This window comes from Punica granatum, chromosome 2, assembly GCF_007655135.1.
Source record: "Punica granatum isolate Tunisia-2019 chromosome 2, ASM765513v2, whole genome shotgun sequence".
Lineage (NCBI taxonomy): Eukaryota > Viridiplantae > Streptophyta > Magnoliopsida > Myrtales > Lythraceae > Punica > Punica granatum.
Window position 1 is genome coordinate 5,069,376 of NC_045128.1, and position 24,338 is coordinate 5,093,713.

At 38.1% G+C, this 24,338-nt stretch overlaps 1 protein-coding gene and 1 pseudogene across 1 annotated transcript; both read left to right on the forward strand.

The window, feature by feature from the left end:
* Positions 1–299: 299 nt before the first annotated feature.
* On the forward strand, positions 300–3,666 carry LOC116195145 (annotated as a pseudogene).
* A 3,886-nt stretch (positions 3,667–7,552) lies between these two features.
* Positions 7,553–8,299, forward strand: LOC116197448 (receptor-like protein 35). Its single transcript, XM_031527599.1, has one exon. It carries the CDS (start codon positions 7,553–7,555, stop codon positions 8,297–8,299), a length of 747 nt encoding a protein of 248 aa, XP_031383459.1.
* Positions 8,300–24,338: the final 16,039 nt, after the last annotated feature.

Below are 24,338 nucleotides of genomic sequence, written 5' to 3' on the forward strand. Positions count from 1 at the left end.
ATCATACCAAACGCCTAAACTACTTTTGAGCATAAGCAATTATTTTTCAGCAATTCTATTTCAGCACTTTTATTTCAGCAACAACACTCCCAAACCAAGTCTTAGACTGCAAGCACATCCCGGCATCGCTTTCTGCTAGCCTTGCATCAATCGCGGGTCCCCAGGTTTGAATTTGGTGTTGTGCAGGTGTAGACTTTTCCACTTGTTTACATGCCTAGTCATTGCTTCATTAAATATCTTCATGAAAACTAATAAGCTCATTCGTCTTAAATCGCTGTCTTCCAATTTGAAGCGAGTATCGGTAAGAATTTTTGACATATCCTTGGCTACATATGTGTTGCAGCAGTAACTCAGAAGACAGATTACTTGTGGTCAAGAATTTACATGTCCTGGGAATTGCCTCGAGTTCGACCAGAGATACATACGTATCTTATGCCACTTCCCTGAATTCCGATATCCGAGCAAAAAAGCAGAAGCTTCATGGCAGAAAGCTTGTATCTCTTTATCATGTTCGTGTACATGTCTTAGGTACTGCTTCATCTTCCTATCGTTGCTTCTCAGTCTCTGCCCAAATGCCACGAGGAAGAGAGGTCTGCTTTGCTGGAACTCAAGCGAAGCTTGAAAGAAGGCCCCGAGTATTGCTACTACAAATTCTTTTTGCCGGGTGATTACATGAAGCTCGAATCCTGGAAGCTAGTGGAGGGTCAAGAAGGCGGCAACTGCTGTACCTGGAGAGGGGTCCAGTGCGACATACACAGCGGCCATGTGATCAGCCTCAACCTCGGTAATGCCTGTCTTTATGGCTCCATCAGCTCTAGCAGTAGCCTTCTCCGTCTAGTTCACTTGGAAAATCTCGAACTTACAGCTAATAAGATCAGTTTCTCTCCCATACCACCTGAAATCAGCAACCTCTCAAGGCTCACCATGTTGGATTTGAGTAAAAATGTTCTTACTGGTGAAATCCCATCTTCCTTGGGAAACCTCACTCGATTTTCATATTTAGATCTGAGTTTCAACTACTTGACAGGCCAAATCCCTTATTTCCTAGGGAACTTCGAACTCTCTCAGTTATATCTAGACAACAACCAATTTACGGGCCAAATACCTTCTTTCTTTTGGAACTTGACTCAACTCTCTCATTTATACTTGAGCCAAAATCAATTGACAGGCCAAATTCCGTCCTTCTTTGAGACCCTTATTCAACTCTCTGAGTTGGGTCTGAATGACAACAGATTGACCGGCCAAATTCCATCATCGTTGGGGAACCTCAGCCAACTTTCTCTATTGAATCTCAGCCACAACCAACTCACAGGCCAGATCCCCTCTTCCATAGGGAACCTCACACGAATCTCTACTATAAATCTTTGGCACAATCAATTGACAGGTGAAATCCCAGATTCCCTCATTACCCTCCAGCAGCTGAAGTCTCTCTATTTGAGCTCCAACAAATTAACAGGTCCCATTCCATCTCAATTTGGAAGCCTAATCCACCTCGAAAATCTTGATCTTTCTTGCAACGGATTCCATGACCCTGTCCCAAGCTCAATCTCTCGTCTCAGTAATCTTACGTACCTTAACCTTTCCGTAAACAACCTGAGTGGAGACCTGCACTTGGTCATGTTTTCGGGGCTTAAGAAGCTCAAAACACTAAGCCTATCATTCAACGAATTCTCCCTGCACCTTGAGCCCAATGCAAATGAAAGTTATCCACTGCTCTGGGCTCTAGGTTTGGCTTCATGCAAGTTACACGAGTTCCCTGAATTTTTAAGACACCAGCATGATCTATTATTCCTAGACCTTTCCTATAATAACATATCAGGGCAGATACCTGAGTGGTTTTCGAGCTTTGTATATATGAGATCCTTGAACCTTTCTCATAACTCTCTGACTGGATTCCCACAACACCCGGTGTTTCAGAATTGGACACAGCTCGGTAGTCTTGACCTCAGGTCCAACCAGTTGCAGGAGCCACTTCCTGCAGTTCCTCTTGCAACCATTCAGTTCTATTTCGTCTCTAATAACAGACTCACTGGAACAATATCGTCGATGATATGCAACATGAGCAATGTACAGGTACTGGATCTGGCAAAGAACAACTTTAGCGGTTTGATTCCACAATGTTTGAGCAACTTGAGCAGCACTTTGGTGGTATTTAGTCTACACGACAACAACTTGCATGGAGGAATCCCTCAGTTGCATAAAGGCACTTGTAGCTTGAGGATGATAGATTTTAGTAACAATCGACTGGGAGGTCCTCTGCCGAGGTCACTGGAAAATTGCACTGAGCTTGAGTTTCTCAATGTGGGAAATAATATGATTCAGGACATTTTTCCTTCTTGGTTGGGCTCACTCGCAAACCTAAAGGTATTGATTTTGCGGTCTAACAGATTGCACGGCCCGATAATTGAGCCTAAGAGCAACCTCGACTTCCCCAACTTGCAGATTGTAGACCTCTCTCACAACACATTGGTAGGTTTCTTGCCATGAAACTACTTCCTGTATTGGAAAGCGATGAGAGTTTTAAATACCAGCAGACCAAGCTATTTTGGGGAATCTTGGAATGTGCCTCTCTTTTCCTTTGTGTACAATCCCGGATACTATGATTACTCAATGACAATAATGAACAAAGGCATGGTAATGGAGTATGCAAAGATCTTGGAATACCTAACCTTGATGGATCTTTCGAGCAATAACTTCACAGGAGAGATTCCGAATTCTATTGGAAGCTTAAAGGGACTCCATCTGCTCAACCTGTCTCACAATGTACTCATAGGCCATATCCCTCCTGCCCTGAGTGGTCTGACCAATTTGGAAGCTCTCGACCTTTCTCACAACAAGCTCACTGGAGATATCCCCCAGCAACTAACAGAGCTGACTTCCCTCGCGGTCTTCAGTGTATCATACAACGAACTGTCAGGGTCCATACCTCGAGTGCAGCAATTCAATACATTTGACAACAGCTCTTACAAAAGGAACGCTGGACTATGCGGAGATCCTTTGTCAAAAAAATGTGCAGGCCTAGAGAATGTGGCACCACCAGCACCTGCTGGAGATGATCATGAAGGCTCAAATACTTTATTTGAGTTTGACTGGAAGATCATTCTGATTGGGTTTGCTGGTGGACTAGTCCTTGGTGTGGTTCTAGGACAAGGCATTAGCATTGGAGAAGACAACTGGTTTGTGAGAAAGTTTGGCCGGAGATTTCGAAAAAGACATGCATAGATCATAAAAGGTTGGTGTTTACGTTCACCTAGTTTCGATTTTAAATGTATTAGTTTGGACAGCTTTTCCATTGTTCTATTCCATATCGAAAAGTAAGCCAATGATTTCAGCAATACTGCCTCTTTTTGTAATTTTTTTTTTGTCTAAAGTCTTTTAGTTTTCCGTGAAGCATCGTAGGTGACCTTCTCTACTGTGTTGCTTTACTTTGCAGAATGAGTTGTGGAGGAGAATGTTGAATCTTGGCAGGACCTTTTCTTTCTGCAGCTGGTATTGCTCTAGTGCTATATTTTGTTGCTCGATTTCGAGGTTTCTTATGAGATTAATATTGTAGCTGAGTTCTGTTCTGTTCTGATTAAGGAGACTTTTCCAAATAGTCTGCCTTGAATCAACCATGGAGTTGGTGCAGACTTTTTCCGCTCCTTCACGAAGCCTAGTCATGACTCATACATAGAGACACAACTTGTATAGTTTCTCGATTAATAGACGCAAATCTTTCTCGACTTCCACAGTTGAATTACTTCCCTCCAATTATCCGAAGCTTTCCCCTAAGATTTTCACATGTACATGGATGCATCACAATATGATATTCAAGAAAGGAGTGCTTGTCACGACCCGAAATTTCACCATAATTTCTCCTAAAATTCTCACATTCCATTCCAAGCATCAACCTGTATTATAAACTTGCAAATATAATATATATCTTGACCGACCAACATTCACACATCTCAAGTAAGCCAACCTCGAAAACATCTAACAGTCTTCACAAACCCACATAGACAGCCTAAACAAAAGCTTTTAGGTCGCAATGTATTTACAACATTCTACATACACTTACTACCTATATTTTGAGTAGGTCTAACTTCAAAATCCTTCACGTTGATCCCCAATGTCAAAAATTTTCTCCTACGATGCTATTTCTAGCCTCTAGCTCAATTGTAAAAAGAAATATGCAGGGAGTGACGTAAGTAGTAAATTCCACAATAAAATGAAGCTTTGATTAATTTCTTATCCAATCAATATTCACAACAAACACTTATATCATTTACCATACAAGACTTGTCATGAAAACATTTAATAACATATTTTTACTCGTCAACTTCAAAATCTCGTTATCATGCATCAATCAATATCACTAATCTCAAACAACAATCTTAATACAACATAGACTAGCCATAGGGTCACATTCTCTTGCGACAGAGTTATGACGGTACCATAACCCTGCGCGCTTCAATCAACTTAGCCTTAATCGCTCATATCAATACCACATCAGTGGGGGTTGCCTATTATTCTCCAGCAGTAGGAGCCTAACGTTCATTTTATATTCCACCAAATCAGCAGCCTGATCGTCCATCTTAAATTCCATTAGTTCAGCGGCTTGATCGTCCATTTTATATTTCATCGGATCAGCAGCCTGATTGTCCCATGACCATAATGACAACAATATCATTATCACACATCGATCAACCAAACTCAATTTACCTTCATCTTAAATAAATAAGGTACCAAAAATACTTCTTCTTCTTTATTCAATTTAGCCCATCTTAACAATCATGAATATGATTAACCTAAATTTAGCTCATTCTATAGTGGAATAAAATACTCACAAAGACCCCCACAAAACGATAACTCAACAAGCGAATCCTTCTAGGTGTATAGGTTCGGTCTCCTTGGCCCCTACCAATCATGACCACAAAATCAATTAATATACACAAGAATAGCTTCCAATGCACATGTTAATTCTGTCGTGTTGATCTTCTACTTATATAAAGTTCAATATTGACACTTCCATGAACAAATCCACCTCATTTAGCCAAACTAGTACATTATCCTAGAACAAAAGTATATGTATATACACAAACAGTACAAAATATTAAGCATACACAATAAGAATCCCACCTAATTTCAAGGTAATAGAACAATTCTTTGCAAGATTTCCGCTCTAATCAACTCCAAACAAAACAACACGAGTCAAAGGACTCAAACTAACACTACATAGTAACCCCACTCATTATAAACGGAATTTCGGATTAATTACTTTACATAATCTAATAGGAAATAAAACCAATATCAATAACTCTGAGCATATGACAAGCTTTTCTAATTGCTTTACGAATCCATTTCTTCCCTCAAGCAAGTTTATACCTTACAGTTCATCCAAAAGATAAATGAAGTGGTTTGATGAAAAATAAATCGAACATAGGCAACTCAAACAACAAGAATAAATCTGGAACTTATACACTAGAAAAAAAGTCAGCTTCCATGCTTAGTTATTAATCCACCAAAAACCCCAAGGAAAATTCGAAAATTACTAGTACACCCAAACTAATTAGCAATCTAACATATATTGCTCTTTGTTACACTCCCTCCTCACTAGGCTTCCATCAAACATTAACCAAGCTGCCACTATTGATTTCATCATTTTGGTAAATGAACTAATTCTTTTTCCTAAGTCATCAAGAAAAGAACAAGATTAAAAAAGGAACCTCAACACAAGCACAAGAGCAACTGTGAAATCAATTGCATACACAAATAGCTTGTTATATACTAGAAGGCAAGCTAAACTCCTCCACCCAAATTGGTGTCCAGTTCAGTACTTTGCCCGACTCTATTCTGCAATCTCCCTCTCTGTCGATTTATTTCTTTGTTCTCTCTCTCTCTGTCCTATCCTGCTCAAGTTTTCAGTCAGTCTCTCCTCTTCTCTCTGTTTCAGACTGACAGCCACGTAACCCCCAAGGAAGAAAAAGAACATATACAATATTGAAGAAAATTATTTAGGATTTCTTTTATTGTACTAGGTTTTAGGCCTCCTTTATAACCGGAAAAAAAATATTGAAGAAAATGAAGAGGCGATAGGGATTTAGCATGGTTAAAAGAAAAATGAGATTAATGGTTCAATGGGCTTTAAGCCCAATCAACTTTATAAGCACATGATAGATCATATATAAACATATAGAGAGAGAGACGCACAAAAAAATTAGATGCAAGAATATGTGTGAAATGCATGGTGTTCACAGTGCTAGTCCTAATCAAGAACTCAACATATTCGTGAAAATAATCTCTACAGCCACTTCTCTATGATTATATTTTGATATGAGAAAAGACATAGAAAGTTATATACCAGCTCACCATGTAGGTGTACTTTTTTCCCCTGAAGTTTCATCTTCTTACCAGTGCTTCTCAGCTTGCGGCGTCCCAGCGCCACGGGGATAAGATGATCTGCTCAGGAAAAGCTTCAAACAGGTCTCCGAGTACTGCTACTCCCGATATTTTTTCCGGGTGATTACAAAAAGCTTGGCTTATGCAGCTCATTATTACTTAACCAAACTGCGAATGCTATGTTGGTTGCTAGCCGAGCCACAAAGGCCACTGGAGAATTATTTCTCTATCTGTTGTAGCCTTAATAGCTTAAAGTTTATCTGTTTCTTTCATTTTCTGTACAAACCTCAAGAAACTGACATAATTAACAAAAGAACAAAAGGGAAGTCGGATGACAGTAGGAACCGGGACTGGTCCCAATTCCAGTGATTGAATTTCAGTATATTGAACAAGGCCTTCTAACAACATGGGAGGAATTGAATTACACTTCTGGTAAATCCGATGACTTAAATGGAGGAAAACCATTTAGAACAGAGGAATTTCCACATTTCACATTTTCTCGTTGTATTGCATTATTGCCTGCAGAAGTTCCTATCTAGATACCGGGCCGCAGCAGAATGTTCTGGGGGAACTCGTTGTTTCTGATACAATTCATTATCTTTATCTGGGCCAAGTTTGGATGACTCCAAGCCCGTCCTGCGTCACTGTCTGCCTTGCATCAAACATGGGGTCCCGCCGTGCTTGACTTGCAACGAGAGACGGCCAACTTTGACTCTCGAGTCGATATCCTTAAAATGTGAATTTGACGTTGCCTCGTTGAGTAATAGACATATACTTTTCTTGATTTCGATATAAAACAAATATGCCGATTCATCTTAAATTTCGCTTTCTTCCCTTCAAAGTAATACCCATACTCAGGAAAACGGATTACTGATTGTAAAAAAATTGGCGTATTCTTGGAATTGCCTCGAGTTTGGCCATAAAAAAGTACACATCTGCAGCCAGTTCCCTCCAATTCCATTACCCGAGTAAGGACACAAAAGCTTCATGGCGGAAAGCTCATCTCTCTTCATCATGTTCGCGTACTTGTTTTTCCTGCTATTTCTTCTTCTTGTCGGTGCTTCTCAGTCTGTGCCCCAGTGCCATGAGGTTGAGAGTTCTGCTTTGCTGCAGCCCAAGCAAAGCTTGAAAGAAGGCCCTGAGTATTGCTCCTTCAAAATTTTCTTACGGGGTGATGACAAGAAGCTCGAATCCTGAAGTTACAGGAGGGTCTAGAAATTCCTGTCCCTGGAGCGGAGTCCAGTGTGATGGACACACTGGCCATGTGATCAGCCTCGATCTGAGCAATGCTTGCCTTTCTGGCTCCATCAACTCTAGCAGCAGCCGTTTCCGACTTGTTCACTTGGAGAGTCTCAAACTCGAAGCCAATAACTTCACTCTTTCTGTCATACCACCCGAAATCGGCAACCTTTCGAGGTTCAACATACTGAATTTGGTTGGTAATGTGCTAACTGGTGAAATCCCATCTTCCTTTAGTAAGTTCACTCAACTCTCCGAGTTATATCCGAGCAACAACCAGTTGACAGGTCAAGTCCCTTCTTCCTTTCAGAACTTCACTCAACTCTCTCGTTTATCCTTGCGCCAAAATCAATTGGCAGGCCAAACCCCATCTTTCTTCGGGACCCTCACTGAACTCTCTCAGTTGGATCTGAGCGACAACCAATTAACCGGCCAAATCCGTCATTCTTGGGAAACCTCAGCCAACTCTCTGCATTGTACCTCAGTCTCAGCCCAACTCACAGGCCAGATCCCATCTTCCATTGGGAACCTCATGCGAATCTCCAGTTTAGGTCTTTTGCACGCCAAATCCCGGTGCCGTCATGAACCTCCAGCAGCTGGAGAATCTTTACTTGAACTCCAACAAGTTAACAGGTCTTATTCCATCTCAACTTGGAAGCCTCATCCACCTGGAGAGTCTTGACCTGTCTTCGAACAGATTCCATGGCCCTGTCCCAAGCTCAGTTTCTCATCGCAGTAATCTGACATTCCTCAACCTTTACGCAATCTGAGTGGGGACCTGCGCTTGGGCATGTTTTCGGGTCTGAAGAGCCTAAATACACTAGTCCTATCATTCAACTACTTCTCCCTGCTCCACGAGCCCAATGCAAGTGAAAGTTATCCACTGTTCAGGTCATTAGGTTTAGCTTCATGCAAATTACATGGGTTCCCGGAATTTCTACAACACCATCATGATCTAACATTCCTTGACCTTTCCTACAATAACATATCTGGGGAGATACCTGAGTGTTTTTCGAACTTGGTATATATGAGAGTCTTGAACCTTCCTGGTAACTCTCTGACTGGGTTCCCCCAACGCCCGGTGTTTCAGAATTGGAAGCAACTCTTAAGTCTTGACCTCAGGTTCAACCAATTGCAGGGACTTTTTCTTGTAGTTCCTCTTGTAAGCCTCACCAAAGGCTTATCCTCATCGCGGTTTTCACTTCTTCGATCCAAGTTGCTCGTGGAGCACTCCCTGTACAGGGAATAATAGAGTAATCAAAGATTCTAGTTAATCGTCATAATATTTTACCTTGTACAGATCATGTATTTTAGTTTTCATAGATAGAATATTGTATACGACTACATATTCTAATACAAATCATCTCACAGTAATATGAAGAATTCAGTTATTCATATCATTGTCTTTAGATATTATGTTTGTGTTATTATAGTGTTACATCTTTGCGTTCCATCTCTAGATCAATTTTTGGTCTGCAACCTAGTATCCGGAATTTCAATGGGCCTCCGACTAATCTAGTCGAGCCGGACCGACAGCGAAGGGATAAAATTCTCCCACATGAATTTTCTCGATTCACAAGACTCGAATCCAATATCTTATTCGAGGAAAACAAGCGCTGAATCGCTTAAACAATATCTTGATCAATTTTCTTCTAAAAGAAAATGCACCATTCTTCGTAGGATGCTACTGGGAAGTTTCGTCAATGCCGAAATGTATAAAAAGGGGAATTCTTAGTTCACGTAATAACTTCTCCCAATCTTCTTCACAAAGACAGGCATGATTATGACCATCATGAGGTGATCTGTACGTACTTACGCTTTTACAAAGTTCATCTTGATAGCACCAGCCCACCCATTTGACAACCACCAAATTAATGTCTTCAATTATTGTCTATTAGCATTTGATTCTAATAATTTAAATCAATTTAGGAATTTGAAAAATTGGGGTCAGGTTTGTTCTTGTTCAGACCCAAAAGTAAAACAAGAAGATATGTAGGATCATAATCACATTGGTCATTGTTGAATAACTTATAATAGCAACAATTATTAGATAGCACAAACATTTAACATAATTGAATTTGTATATCATTATCATGACAATCATAATGTAGCATTATTACACCAATTTTCCATTTCTCTTGGCCCGCGGGGGCATAAATAAAGGTCCAATTATTACAGCCTATAAGATTTCTGTTGGTCGACAAGTTACAACCTTAAAATTGTCTGTGATTCTTTTCCTGGAAACAAGGAATACCACTGAAAATGCCCTACATGTAGAGTATACGTTAATTCCTTTTTGCCCTTTATTTTTTTTGACGTGCATCTTGGTAGCCGAAGTTCAATCGCTCGACTAATCTAGTCTGAGTTGGCTGCCCACTGAAGGGCGGATTTTTTCTATTCATAAAACTCGAACCTAAAACTTTATTTAAGGGGAATAAGCACTAAATCACTTAAACCAATCATGTTACTCCTTTTTGTTGATTTTAAATAATTCATCCATGGAGAGAATTTGCAGTGAATTTACTCGTCAAGTGACATTGATTAGGCGTTAAACTTGTGAAAGTTGCGATAAATATTATTATCTATCGTATTATTATTTATTATCATTTTATGATTTTATTTTTTCCTCCCAACTTAATTGTAAAATAGGATAATTAAAATATTTTCCTTATATAAAGAGTTAATTTGTAATATGCCGCAGATTTTGCCATTTCTCTAACAGCTCAATGCAACTTCAAGTTTCATACGAAATGTGACTCGAAATGCTGGCATGGACTGCAGCCGTAGACTGAGCGAGGATAGCACGACTATATATCTTTCTCATACATAATAGTGAGCTAAATTTGACTTCGTTTGGAATTCAGTAGAGAACTCTCACATATATTAAGACCGAATCAATTGTATGTCTTTTCATTTCGTTTTTAATAGTCGGTTGGACCGAGTGAAAACGTTCTGCATTAGCCCGTAAATGTTAACTAAAGAAACCAGTAAGACAAATTCCTTGATGTTTCCGTCGTTTGGGGCCAAGTTGAGAAAGATCTCCAAACAATAGGGATCAAAATGAGACAAATGAAAACTATGCAGTGCAGAACTGTTGGTATACGTTGGATCGTGTCGAAGTGTTCCCTGTTGTATCTCCTTTGGTCTGTTATGCTGTTGGATTCTGAATTCCGTCTTGTCTCATTGGCACTTCCGTGTTTATTTTAGCAAATATTAGATTTAACATTGTCTGGTGTATAATCCGAGGTCTCCGTATGCTTCACATTGTGCGAATTCGAGCCATTGGTTGGGAATGTGCTGGAAAAGTGAGGATCCTTGAGCCAAATGATCGTAGCTTGAGTAATAGTTGCTTTAAAAGCTTGTGAGCCTAGTAACTGGGTATACTCAGAGCCTCGCAAAATCACCACTTGGTGATGTAGGGCCTCTTCATTGTGCTAAGAAGATGAATAGCATTCAAGCTATTTGTGAAGAATTTCATCCAACGTTGAAACCGTAAACAAAAGAAAGAAAATCACTCTATTTGAAAAAACATCAAACTTGGTCTGAAGGGTGTCTCATGGATGTCCAATGTGATTGGAGCCACCATTGAGAGAAACAGTGTAAAGAAGAGTTTGGGACATCTAAGACAACCACCAGCTCCTGATTTTACAGGAGTTTAATTTATCTGCCTTGTTACTCTGGGCGGTCCTGAAGCAATTTGGAGCTGTGGGATATGGGGGATCAGATGGCCTCGCAACTGATGAGCGGCAATTCCGGCAGCATCAGAAACTTGAGAAGCTTTATATCTCGACACGCGCCGGAAAGGTTGCTTGCTTGCTGGCTGGCTCTTAACTGGTTTTGTTATGTACGTCTGATCCTTTATTTACTATGTAAGTTCAAATTTGTGTTGCTGTTGCAGCATTTCCAGAGGGACATTGTGCGTGGAGTGGAAGGATATATAGTCACTGGGGCTAAACAAGTTGAGATTGGTGAGTTGGTTAAGCAACAAACATACCTTAATACCTTTTACTTTGTTTGGAGTGCTGTTCAACGTTTAAATTTTATGCTTTCTGCACATGTATGTAACAGGTACTAAGTTGTCGGAGGATGGCAAGAAATATGGTTCTGAAAGTACTTGCACCAGTGGCAGTACTCTTCGCAAGCCGCAATAAGTTTCGGGCAGGCTCGTGCTCAAATGGAGAAAGAGCGTGGGATTCTCTTGAAAGCTCTGGGGTCACAGGTTTGTGCAAGCAAAGCTTCCCTTGGTATTCACTTTTGTTTGTTATCTGAGCAGGATCTCTTTCTGGATTAGATGTCTGTTTTCTCGAATTATGGTACCTAAGCTTTTTGTATATGACGACGCATGCACCGTGAGTTATTCATTTATTTAGATTTACCTACACAAATGCACCACGCAGGTGAAGTTTGCATTGCAGCTTGTTGATCCCTTCCCCACAGCAAAAAATAAGTTTCTCAATTGATACCTACAAAATAACACGCTGGAGAGGCATTTGAGTGAAATTTGCAAATTGCTAAAGAGAATTTGAATTATAAGCTTTTGGTAGTATCAATTTTAAAAAAGCATTTCTTCTCCAGTAGCTTTGCATATTATTGGCACCAAAAGGGGGTTTCTGCATTCAGATACTTTGTTAGTCATTGGTACATGCTTTAGAGTCAATTTTGATCATTCCTTGTCAGGTTGCCGAACCATTAAGAGCAATGATTATGGGATCTCCACTGGAGGATGCAAGGCATCTTGCTCAACGATATGATAGAGTGCGGCAAGAAGCTGAATCTCAGGTATTCATTGATGCATTAGAGTCTTACATATACTGCCTTGATCTGGAAACCATTTTGCATAGACATGCTCTGGAAACCTCTGATTGGAATAACTTCATTTCTTTCTTTACCTGTGCTAAATGTCTTCCAAGTTCCCCCAAGAGAAATGCTTTCCAGATTGTGCCTCAATCCTTATAACTTCCTTTTAACTTAGCCAGGCTATTGAAGTATCAAAGCGCCAATCGAGAGTCACGGAAGCTAGAGGCTGCGGAAGCAAAGCTGCAAGACTGTAACATCTTGTTTGGATAGAGGATTATGGGGGTTATGGATGGGAGTTTTATGAAGGGATTAAAACAACCTATGCTTGGTAATTAAAAGATAGAGGGTTATGAAGAGTTATGGTGGAATTACTTAACTTTCCATAATCCCCAAAAAACTATATTTTCATTTCATCAATTTTGGGTGTTTGAAAAGATAAGTTATCAAAAGTCATTTTTAACCCTCATATTTTCACAAAATTGCAATAATGCTCTCTCTAACTATATTACGTTTGCTCGCTCATATTTATGCACCTAGATGTATACATACATATATAGATATTATAAATCCTTTGCTTTTATCTATACACACCTATGTTATATATATATATCGTCTAAACTCTATTATATATTTTATATTTATTGGTCGTCCACCACCGTCTACCCTGGTTCTCATATATTTATACTATATATAAAAGTATGACAAATTTATCTAATTTTTAATATTTCAAAAATGTCCTATACCCTCATGACTTTTCCCGTAACTTTTTGGCTCGTGACTTTTGATCGCACATTTTGACTATATATATAAACCAGCTCTTTCTGATCATTGCTCATTTTCGACGCTTTATTATCTTGCATCTCTCTCAACAAAGTTAGCCCTTCGTCGTTATTATTTCATAATGATTTATAGTTTCGAAATTTGGTTGCACTATATGTTCGTTTTCAATATCTGTTGTCCTTAAATGTTCATACATTATTTGACTCATCGTTATGAATAACGTGGTTGTTTTCGAAATTTCCTATTTTTTCAATTTTTGTTTCAAAAATACCCATATCCTTCGTAAATTTCTACATTTCATTTCATACATTTTACTCCTACACTTTTAGTGTACTTTTTTAGTATGATTTTTTCTCACACACTTTCAACTCTCTATTCATCGCTTATTCTCAACATTCGTTGTCTCACATATTCTATTATATGTTGTCTCAGCTGAGTTAAATTTTGTACATCTCTTCTAAAGTACAACCCTTCCCAATAGTATTTCTCCAACTTTTTTTTTCCTTTTTGCCTTTGGTAAATTAATAATATTACTATTTTAGCATTTACTCAAATAATACGAATGCTACTAAATATCACATCATTTGAATCACATAGCATCCTTTCATTCGTTTTAATAGAAAAATTAACTTTTACATATTCTTTCTAGGACCTTTTGATTTCAAGGCATCATTTCATACTTTTTCATTAAAAAAACTACTTAGCATGTTCTTTATCATAATTATTCACTCTGACGAACGCATCAAACATGCAATAACTTCTCCGTTTAACGTTCACGGTTCCTCTCTTCCCTTTCTTATTGACATTTGTATCTTTTCTACTTTCTCCTTCAATTTTTAATTACACTTGTATTCTCTTTCTTCAACCATAATCCTTTTATTTTTTCAAATTTCAAAAACCAACTTATACTTATTCTTTCTAGGACCTTTGATTTCAAGGTACCATTTCATATTTTTTCACTATAAAAACTACATAGTATGCTCTTTCCCATAATTATTCGCTTTGACGAACATATCAAATATGAAATAGCTTATCCATTTAACGCTCACTGCTCCTCTCTTATGTTTTCTATTTACATTTGTATCGATGGATTTTCAAATTTTATATTAAGAATTTTTAAAAATTATTTTATAGATGAATATTTTCTGATGAGTTACTGACATATTTTGTGACTAAAAAATTTATATTTTTTGATGAATTATTTGCTTAAAAAATTATTCAAGACATTATGCCATCGATAGTTTGTTTTCAAAGTCCTAATCAGATTTTTATGGGATTCTATGGATAAAAAATACGCATTTAGGAGAATAAAAAAGAAAGAAAGAGAAAAAGAGTTAAAAAAAAAGAGATACCGTATCATTAATTTCCTTTTTATTTAATTTTATTTTCTCTTATCTCAGATTTCTTCTTTTTCCCCTATTATTATTCTCTTCCTTTTCTTCTGTTCACAAACATCGTCTACCGTTTTATCCATTGCCACTATAGTGCCTGCCACCACCACCTGGTAACAATGTTGCATAAGCTTAAAGTCCTCATACTATCAATGTTCTCCTTCACGAGCTCTAGGTACATTTTCGTTCTTGCTCCTCAAGGGTACGTGAGTAAAAAGGGAGATATAAGTTGCTCCCAATGTAAGTCTAATATCGATTATTAATAAAACTTATCAGTTTGCTACTGAAATTAAATTTACTCTTATCCCTTAGATGGGATCTAAAGTGTATTTTTTTTAATTTTATTTGTTAAGTATAAATTATAATAGGTAATATGAATTACTAAAATAAATTTATATATACATAAAATCGGGTCCGATCAACTTCCTTCCAATTTTGTTTCTTTAAAACTAAACCCGAACATGTCTTTAATTTTCGGAATTTTTTGATTGATTTGGGTTGGATTTTTCTGAATTTTTTAGTTTCGGGTGTCATTGCAAGACTGTCCCTGAAAATAATGTTTTTACTAATTATTTTGTAATTTTTTATTAAAAATTTTAATTCATTTCTCTATTTTGTCTTTAGGATATTATATTCAAATGAAAGATCAAGTCAGAAAAATATTCTTGAAATAAATTATTTTAAAATTGCATTAATTTCATTTTTTTAAAATCATTTCCAATATTTTAATTGTAGTTATCAAATATTTATTATTGATAAGCTAGATTCTACACCAACACTACGCGTAGTGTAAAAAAAAAAAGTTTAAAACGTTACATATGTATTTTCATCATTATATATCATTTGTAATTCCACATAGATGTGCTGTTATTGAAAAATTAAAAAATTGTGGTGAAAATAGAAAAAAATAATTTTTTTAGTGAAATAATAGAAAGTAACTTAAGTTGAGATAGAGATAGAGTGTAGGTTGAAGAGAAATCTGTAAAAAGTAGAGTGGAAGATACGTATGAATTGATGGAGGAGCGATATAAGATATATGAGTTTAAAATTTGAGCGGTTTTATAGTTTTATTCTTGCATTCAGTTTTACTTTTCTTCAATAGAGTAAAAAATATATAGGGTTGGTGGTGGCCGGGTTGGCGGAGATTGGGGTGCAGTGGCTGACTGCCACCGCCATTTCAGTAGAAGGGTGGAGGAAGAAGAGGATAGAAATGAGTGGGAAATAGTAAAAGAAATAGGGATCAGAGCATAAATCTCTTAAACTATTGGGGGACAAATGTGGAAAATAGTAACAGAAATAGGGATCATTGTACAAATCTCTTAAATTGTGGGGGGCCACAAAAGCTTCCGTTAGCCTCATGTGCATTGTTAGTGTCCATGTCAGCAATTTTCAACAGCCATTTAACGTTTTGGTAGATATGGCAGCGGAATGAAATGGGTCAAAAAATAAAAAATTGATAGATTTGGGACATTTTAGAAACTATGTGAATTTTTGGCCTAATAACCCTTCTAGATATATCCAATTTAGGTCCGATATGGAATCTAAATGACACGTGATTTGTTTTAAAAATGCAGTATTTACATTGGAATTCAAATCGGGCCAAAGATTTGGCCAAAATTCAATTCATTTGGGAACTAATAAGCCTAATTGTAAATTTAAAAAACCTTTGCTGATGAATTTCTCTATTTTAAATGCATTCCAAACAAGATAATTCAATTCATTTCACCTCAATTCCTTAATTTTCCAAACAACGTAATTCATTTATAATCGAATTGAATTAAAATCATTTCTTACAAGAATTGATTCCAAACAGGGTGTTGATGAATTTCCTAGGAACTTCTTTCGTAAATGGAATATAAATTGTGGTCAATCAAGTATTACAAAGTCCCGATATCTATTGTCACCTGGCAACGCCTTGCATCAACCGGGGGATCCTGCCGTCCTTGACTAGGTCCTGCCGTCCTTGACTGAGTTGACCGTCCTTAGAAATATAAATTTTATGTTGTTTCGGTTTGTACAGACGCAGAATTTTCCCCTTAGTGTTTACAATACGGGTACTTCTATAGTCAATATTTTTGCTAAGGAACTAAAAAATCTTTATTGATTTCCTTATAAACTAATATAAACCAGGTCGTCTTAAACTTCGGTTTGTTTCCTCGGGAGCAATACGCGTAATTTGACATATACCCGGTACATCTGTGTTGCAGTAGTAATCGGGAAAAGAGGTTATTGATAGTCAAGAATTTGACATATATTCTTGGAGTCGCCTCGAGTTTTACTAGACACGCACATATCTTCATGGCTGAAAGCTCATCTCTCTTCATCATGATCGTATACTTGTTTCCCCTGCTGTTTCATCTTCTTACCGGTGCTTCTCACTTCGTGCCCCGGTGCTGCGAGGATGAGAGATCTGCTTTGATGCAACTCAAGCAAAGCTTGAAAGAAGGCCCCGAGTATTGCAGCAGATTCTATATTGACTCGTCGGGAGATGACAAGAAGCTCGAATCGTGGCAGTTAGAGGGGGGTCAAGAAGGCAACAATTGCTGTACCTGGAGCGGGGTCCAATGTGACGGACGCACTAACCACGTCATCGGCCTCAACCTCAGCCAAGCTTGCATTTATGGCTCCATCAACTCCAGCAGCAGCCTGTTTCGTCTCGTCCACTTGGAGAATCTCGATCTTTCATTTAATGACTTCAATTTCTCTCCCATACCACCCGAAATCGGCAACCTTTGGAGGCTCACCATGCTGGATTTGAGTGCTAATGTGCTCACTGGTGAGATCCCATCTTCCTTTAGTAACCTCTCTCGACTCTCTCACTTAGATCTGAGTGTCAATCAGCTGACGGGCCAAATCCCATCTTTCCTAGGGAAGCTCTATAAACTCTCTGAGTTATATCTGCAAGGCAACCAGTTCACAGCCCAAATTCCATCTTCCTTTGGGAACTTGACTCAACTCTCTGTTTTAGACTTGGCCCAAAATCAATTGACAGGCCAAATACCATCGTTCTTGGGGAACCTCAGCCAACTCTCTATGTTACATCTTAGGCAAAATCAATTGACAGGTCCTATTCCATCTCAACTTGGGAGCCTGATCCACCTGAAGTATCTTGACCTTTCTCTGAACAGATTCCATGGCCCTGTCCCAAGCTCAATCTCTCATCTCAGTAATCTGAGGTGCCTTGACGTTTATGGAAACAACCTGAGTGGGGACCTGCACTTGGGCATGTTTTCGGGGCTTCAGGGGCTGATGGCACTAGTCCTATCATTCAACGACTTTACCCTGCTCCCCGAGCCCAATGCAAGTGAAAGTTATCCACTGCTCTGGTCTTTAGGTTTGGCTTCAAGCAAATTACATGAGTTCCCTGAATTTTTACGTCATCAGCATGATCTTAGATGGCTTGACCTTTCCTACAATAACATATCAGGGCAGATACCTGAGTGGTTTTCGAGCTTCATATATATGAGATCCTTGAACCTTTCTGATAACTCTCTGACTGGATTCCCACAACACCCGGTGTTTCTGAATTGGACGCGGCTCATAAGTCTCGATGTCAGGTCCAATGAGTTGCAGGGACCACTTCCTGCAGTTCCTTATGCGAGCATTCAGTTCTATTTCGTCTCCAATAACAGACTCTCTGGAAAAATATCATCGATGATATGCAACATGAACAATATCCAGCTACTGGATCTGGCAAAAAACAACTTCAGCAGTGTGATTCCACGATGTTTGAGCAACTTGAGCAGGACTTTGATGGTGTTGAGTCTACACGACAACAACTTCTATGGAGGAATCCCGCAGTTGCATAAAGGCGCTTGTAGCTTCAGGATGATAGATTTTAGTAACAATCTACTGGAGGGCCCGCTGCCGAGGTCACTGGCAAACTGCACCGAGCTGGAGTTTCTCAATATGGGGAATAATATGATTCAGGACATTTTTCCTTCTTGGTTGGGCTCACTTGCAAACCTAAAGGTATTGATTTTGCAGTCTAACAGATTGCAGGGGCCAATAATGGAGCCTAAGAGCAACTTCGAGTTCCCTAACTTGCAGATTTTGGACCTCTCTTGCAACAAATTTGTAGGTTTATTGCCATCAAACTACTTCCAGTATTGGAAAGCAATGAGAGTGTTAAACACCAGCGGACCAAGCTATTTTGGGGATTCTTGGAATGTGCCTCTGTCTTCCTTTGTGTCAGTTATAGGTGACTATGATTACTCAATGACAATAGTCAATAAAGGCACGGTAATGGTGTATGCGAAGATCTTGGAATACCTAACCGTGATCGATCTTTCGAGCAATAACTTCACCGGAGAGATTCCGAAATCTATTGGAAGCTTAGAGGGACTCCATCTGCTGAATCTCTCTCACAATCTACTCGCAGGCCGTATTCCTCCTGCCCTGAATGGTCTGACCAATTTGGAAGCCCTCGACCTTTCTCGCAACCACCTCAGCGGAGAGATCCCCGAGAAACTAACGGAGCTGACTTCCCTAGCGGTTTTCAACGTATCTTACAACCAACTGTCAGGGTCCATACCTCGAGTGAAGCAATTCAACACATTTGACAACAGCTCTTACAAAGGGAATGCAAGACTATGTGGAGATCCTTTGTCAAAGAAATGCTCAGGCCCTGATAAGGTGGCACCATCGTCACCTGCTGGAGACGATCATGCAGGCTCGAATACTTCAGTTGAGTTTGATTGGAAGGTCATTCTGATGGGGTTTGCTAGCGGACTAGTCATTGGTGTGGTTCTAGGACAAGGCATAAGCATTGGAGGAGACAACTGGTTTGTCAGAAAGTTTGGCCGGAGATATCGAAGAAGACGTGCATAGATCATAAAAGGTTGGTGATTACATTTGGTCTTTTATATGAGGGATTAATTCGGAACATGCAGTTCACAGTTCGCAGTTCAAAGGGAATGCAAGACTATGTGGAGATCCTTTGTCAAAGAAATGCTCAGGCCCTGATAAGGTGGCACCATCGTCACCTGCTGGAGACGATCATGCAGGCTCGAATACTTCAGTTGAGTTTGATTGGAAGGTCATTCTGATGGGGTTTGCTAGCGGACTAGTCATTGGTGTGGTTCTAGGACAAGGCATAAGCATTGGAGGAGACAACTGGTTTGTCAGAAAGTTTGGCTGGAGATATCGAAGAAGACGTGCATAGATCATAAAAGGTTGGTGATTACATTTGGTCTTTTATATGAGGGATTAATTCGGAACATGCAGTTCACAGTTGGTCTTTTATGAATCACGCATTGCTTGCTATTATGGGATTGATAATCAATATTATTGTATATTTATTGTACATTAGCTATATTAGGCAGTCCGTATATTTCTTTCCCTAGCATAGGATTATTTTCCTTCTTTTCTGAGCCGAGTAGCCTACATATTGCTGGCGGATCAAAACAATTTGAGCTTTCTGATTCTAAATTCTATGACTTGCCAGATTGTTTCTCTTACCATGGATCATGATTATGACATATTTGCGGGACTATTCGTGCCTCTTTATTAGTTATTATGATTCCTTTGAGTACTTTGCTCTTCACTCGTAAATGAATTCTTCTTATTCATTAAAAAAATAGATCATATTCGCTCTGCTTTGTTAAGTCCATGCCCTTCATGCTTCCCTAGTCTGCGACTGCAGAGAGGGCGATCTATGGGACTAACGATTTTCAATAACTGAGCAAATTAAGGACTGATTAATTTCTAGATGTGATCAACAAAAGATAGATCAATTTTTCTGCAGGTTCCTTTCTATTTCATCTCCTTGACAAACATGCCGACAAGATGTGAAGATTTAAGTGTAGACACTAATTAGATATGTGTATATAATTAAAATTGACTCCTAAGATGAGAATATTCCTTTATTGTGGCGAGGGTCTTCCACGTAATCATTTTCGAGTAACTATCAGTTCGCGGCCAACCAATCTCTTGGAGTCCATGATATATTAGTATATACATATCAAAATGTTAGTTTTTATGCTCTTTTTGTTATCTAGACAAATAATGACCAGTATTTAATGTTTAAAGTGGTTGCTCAAAATCTATCAAATTGATAAACCTGCAACTCATCATTCAGCGGCTTCTTATTCGCCACAGAAAATAGCTTTGCCTATAAAGAAAAAAATAATTTAATATAAATTATTGCCTCAATATCAAATGATTATTTCGAAAAGGTGATTGTATTCTAAAATTTCTAAAAATGAAGAAAAAGGAAAAGGGAGAAACACGAATATTGTTAGAAGTTTAAACAGAGGCTGTGACGATGAAGTTGGAGAGTAAATGCAATTAAATAAGATTGTTTATTAATAATATCGAAAATGAAATTAAGCAATAAATTATATTATTCTGTCACTAATAATAATTCCGCGCATAACGCACGGGCAGAATGGCTAGTTCCTCTAAATTCGAAACATTTGACGGAGGCATATCGTACCTACATTATAAATCGCGGTGATTACCATGCTTATGAATTTGGAACATCCTAATTCCTATGTAGGAATTAATAATCTATTATGCAGCTTTCTAGGTGAACGTTATTTTGAAACAATTAATCGCATTAAAAGAAGGGATGAAAAGTCAGAGATGAAAACTTCGAGGGGTTCTAATTAATTGAAACTGGATAGAGTAATTAAGCTGAAGGGGAGGGTGCAAGTTGAAATTAATTCCTTCACTTCCATTCCATAAATAAAGTACAATTACTTGTAAGCTACGTAGGGGAACTATGTATGCCATACTAATTTAGCAAAGCAAACCCAGCTAGCTAAAGAGCTAAAACTTTTGAATGCTTTGTGGACTTCCTCATTCGTTTCTGTTAAGAATGTCAATCGACTTGGGGGGAGAATAGCAAATGCGAATAAGCTATAAGATTTTCGGGGCACTCATCTCGTTATTTTTTTTTTCATTAATAAAGCAAATTAAGGACTGGTAAATCTCTAGATGTTCTCAACAAAAGCTAGATCAAATTTTCTGCCGGTTTCTTTCCAATCCATTTCATCGATATCCCTGACAAGCATGCTGACAAGGCAGCAAAAATTGAGAAGATATAAGTATATATAAATTACATATGTATATATATAGTAGATGAAAGAATCGTGACATTTTGAAGTGTCATATAATATATAATCATTTAATTTTAAAGGTTAATTTTGTTGGATACGTTGTAATTTATTATTCAATAAAGATAACAACAGAATTTACTTAAATATATATATATGTTAGGTGTAATATATTATTTCTTCGGAATGGCATATAATTGATTTTTTTTTCCGATAAGTGGGTCGTATCTCATTCTTAATCATGCCATATCATCAAAATTGAGTTAATTTGTATTAGCATTATATTTATATAAATCCTTCTTTCCTTAATAGTTTCACCCAATGTATTTTGGAAAATTTATACTCTTATAATAAAGATGAACCCAATCTTAAAATATTTTGTATACACAAATTAATTTAGCTTATTTCTCTACTTTCATATCATTTTGATAACTTTATATGATCGAAGTCTTTTTAGGATACATTTAACTTATCATAGAAAAGCCCATGCCATCGTCAGCCTCAATCATTTGTTCAACGTTCTAATATTGGAGTTTTTTTCGGTGCATATCCAGATATCCGGAAGCCCAATAAATTTCGACTAATTCAATCGAGTTGGATCCTTCCACTAAAGGGGTAAAACTCTCCAAATGTAGATTTTCTCCAATATTGGAGTTAGATGAGGGAGAGTATTCGATATTATTTTATATATATTTATCTATTTTATTTATTTAGGAAATAGAATATTTTAGAAATAAAATAAGATCAATCAATTAGGTTATTTGATATCTCATGTTTTTCCGATATTTGATTTATATTTTATCTTGGTATTTTGAGATTATTTGTTTTCTAGTTGGGTTGCTTTCTGAGCCTATAAATAGGCTAATTATTCTATGTATTCGATGAGTGAATCAAAATAATAAATCATTCCTATGGTTTGCAATTGGGATCCGGTTAGGGATTATCTTAAATGCTCTCAATTCCATTGTAGGCGTTGAGGTTGCGGAGAGATTCACGTACTATGGAATTTCATCGAATCTCATAAACTACTTGACGGATAGAGGCTGGCCAGATCGCGAACAAGCGGTGGGGGTTGGTGGTGGCCGACGTGGCGGAGATTGGCGTGCAGTGGCTGACTGCCGCCGCCATTTCAGTAGAAGGGTGGAGGAAGGAGAGGATAGAAATGAATGGGAAATAGTAAAAGAAATGGGGATCAGTCCGTAAATCTCTTAAACTATTGGGGGACAAATGTGGAAAATAGTAACAGAAATACGGATCGTTATACAAATCTCTTAAATTGTGGGGGGCCATGTAAGCTTCCATTAGTGCATCGTTAGTGTTTACGTCAGCAAATTTCAACGGCCATTTAACATTTTGGTAGACGTGTCGCTGGAATGAAACTATGTGTATTTATGGGTCAAAAAATAAAAAAATTGATAGATTTGGGACATTTTAGAAGCTATGTGAATTTTTGGCCTAATAAACCCTTCTAGATATATCCGATTTAGGTCCGACTAGCCATAAATTAGTCATACGAGAATTGATTCCAAACGGGGTGTTAATGAATGTCCTAGGAACATCTATGGTAAATGGAATATAAATTGTGGTCAATCAAATATTACAAAGTTCCGATATCTATTATCACCCATGGTTTGCACGTATGATCAGTATCCTTACTCTTTCCTCCTTATTTTATATTTAATTTTCTTCACCTCTTTACAAACCAGGTCACGGCGGAGTATTCAAGTGGAACACGTTCTTTTTTGGGGTCGATGTTTAGGCATCGTCAGCTTTGCCGATGGCCAATTTTTAGACCATCAAGCGCACCTGGCAATGCCTTGCATCAATCGTGGGGCCCTGCCGTGCTTGACCAAGTTGACTTGTAATACTAGACGACCGAATTTGACCCTTAAGTCAACGTCTTTAAACATATGAATTTTATATTGTTTCGGTGTGGTCAAACATATGAATATAAATTGTGGTCAATCAAATATTACAAAGTTCCGATATCTATTATCACCCATGGTTTGCACGTATGATCAGTATCCTTACTCTTTCCTCCTTATTTTATATTTTATTTTCTTCACCTCTTTACAAATCAGGTCACGGCGGAGTATTCAAGTGGAACACATTCTTTTTTGGGGTCGATGTTTAGGCATCGTCAGCTTTTCCGATGGCCAATTTTTAGACCATCAAGCGCACCTGGCAATGCCTTGCATCAACCGTGGGGCCCTGCCGTGCTTGACCAAGTTGACTTGCAATACTAGACGACCGACTTTGACCCTTAAGTCAACGTCTTTAAACATATGAATTTTATATTGTTTCGGTGTGGTCAAACATATGAATATAAATTGTGGTCAATCAAATATTACAAAGTTTCGATATCTATTATCACCCATGGTTTGCACGTATGATTAGTATCCTTACTCTTTCCTCCTTATTTTATATTTTATTTTCTTCACCTCCTTACAAATCAGGTCACGGCGGAGTATTCAAGTGGAACACGTTCTTTTTTGGGGTCGATGTTTAGGCATCGTCAGCTTTGCCGATGGCCAATTTTTAGACCATCAAGCGCACCTGGCAATGCCTTGCATCAACCGTGGGGCCCTGCCGTGCTTGACCAAGTTGACTTGTAATACTAGACGACTGAATTTGACCCTTAAGTCAACGTCTTTAAACATATGAATTTTATATTGTTTCGGTGTGGTCAAACATA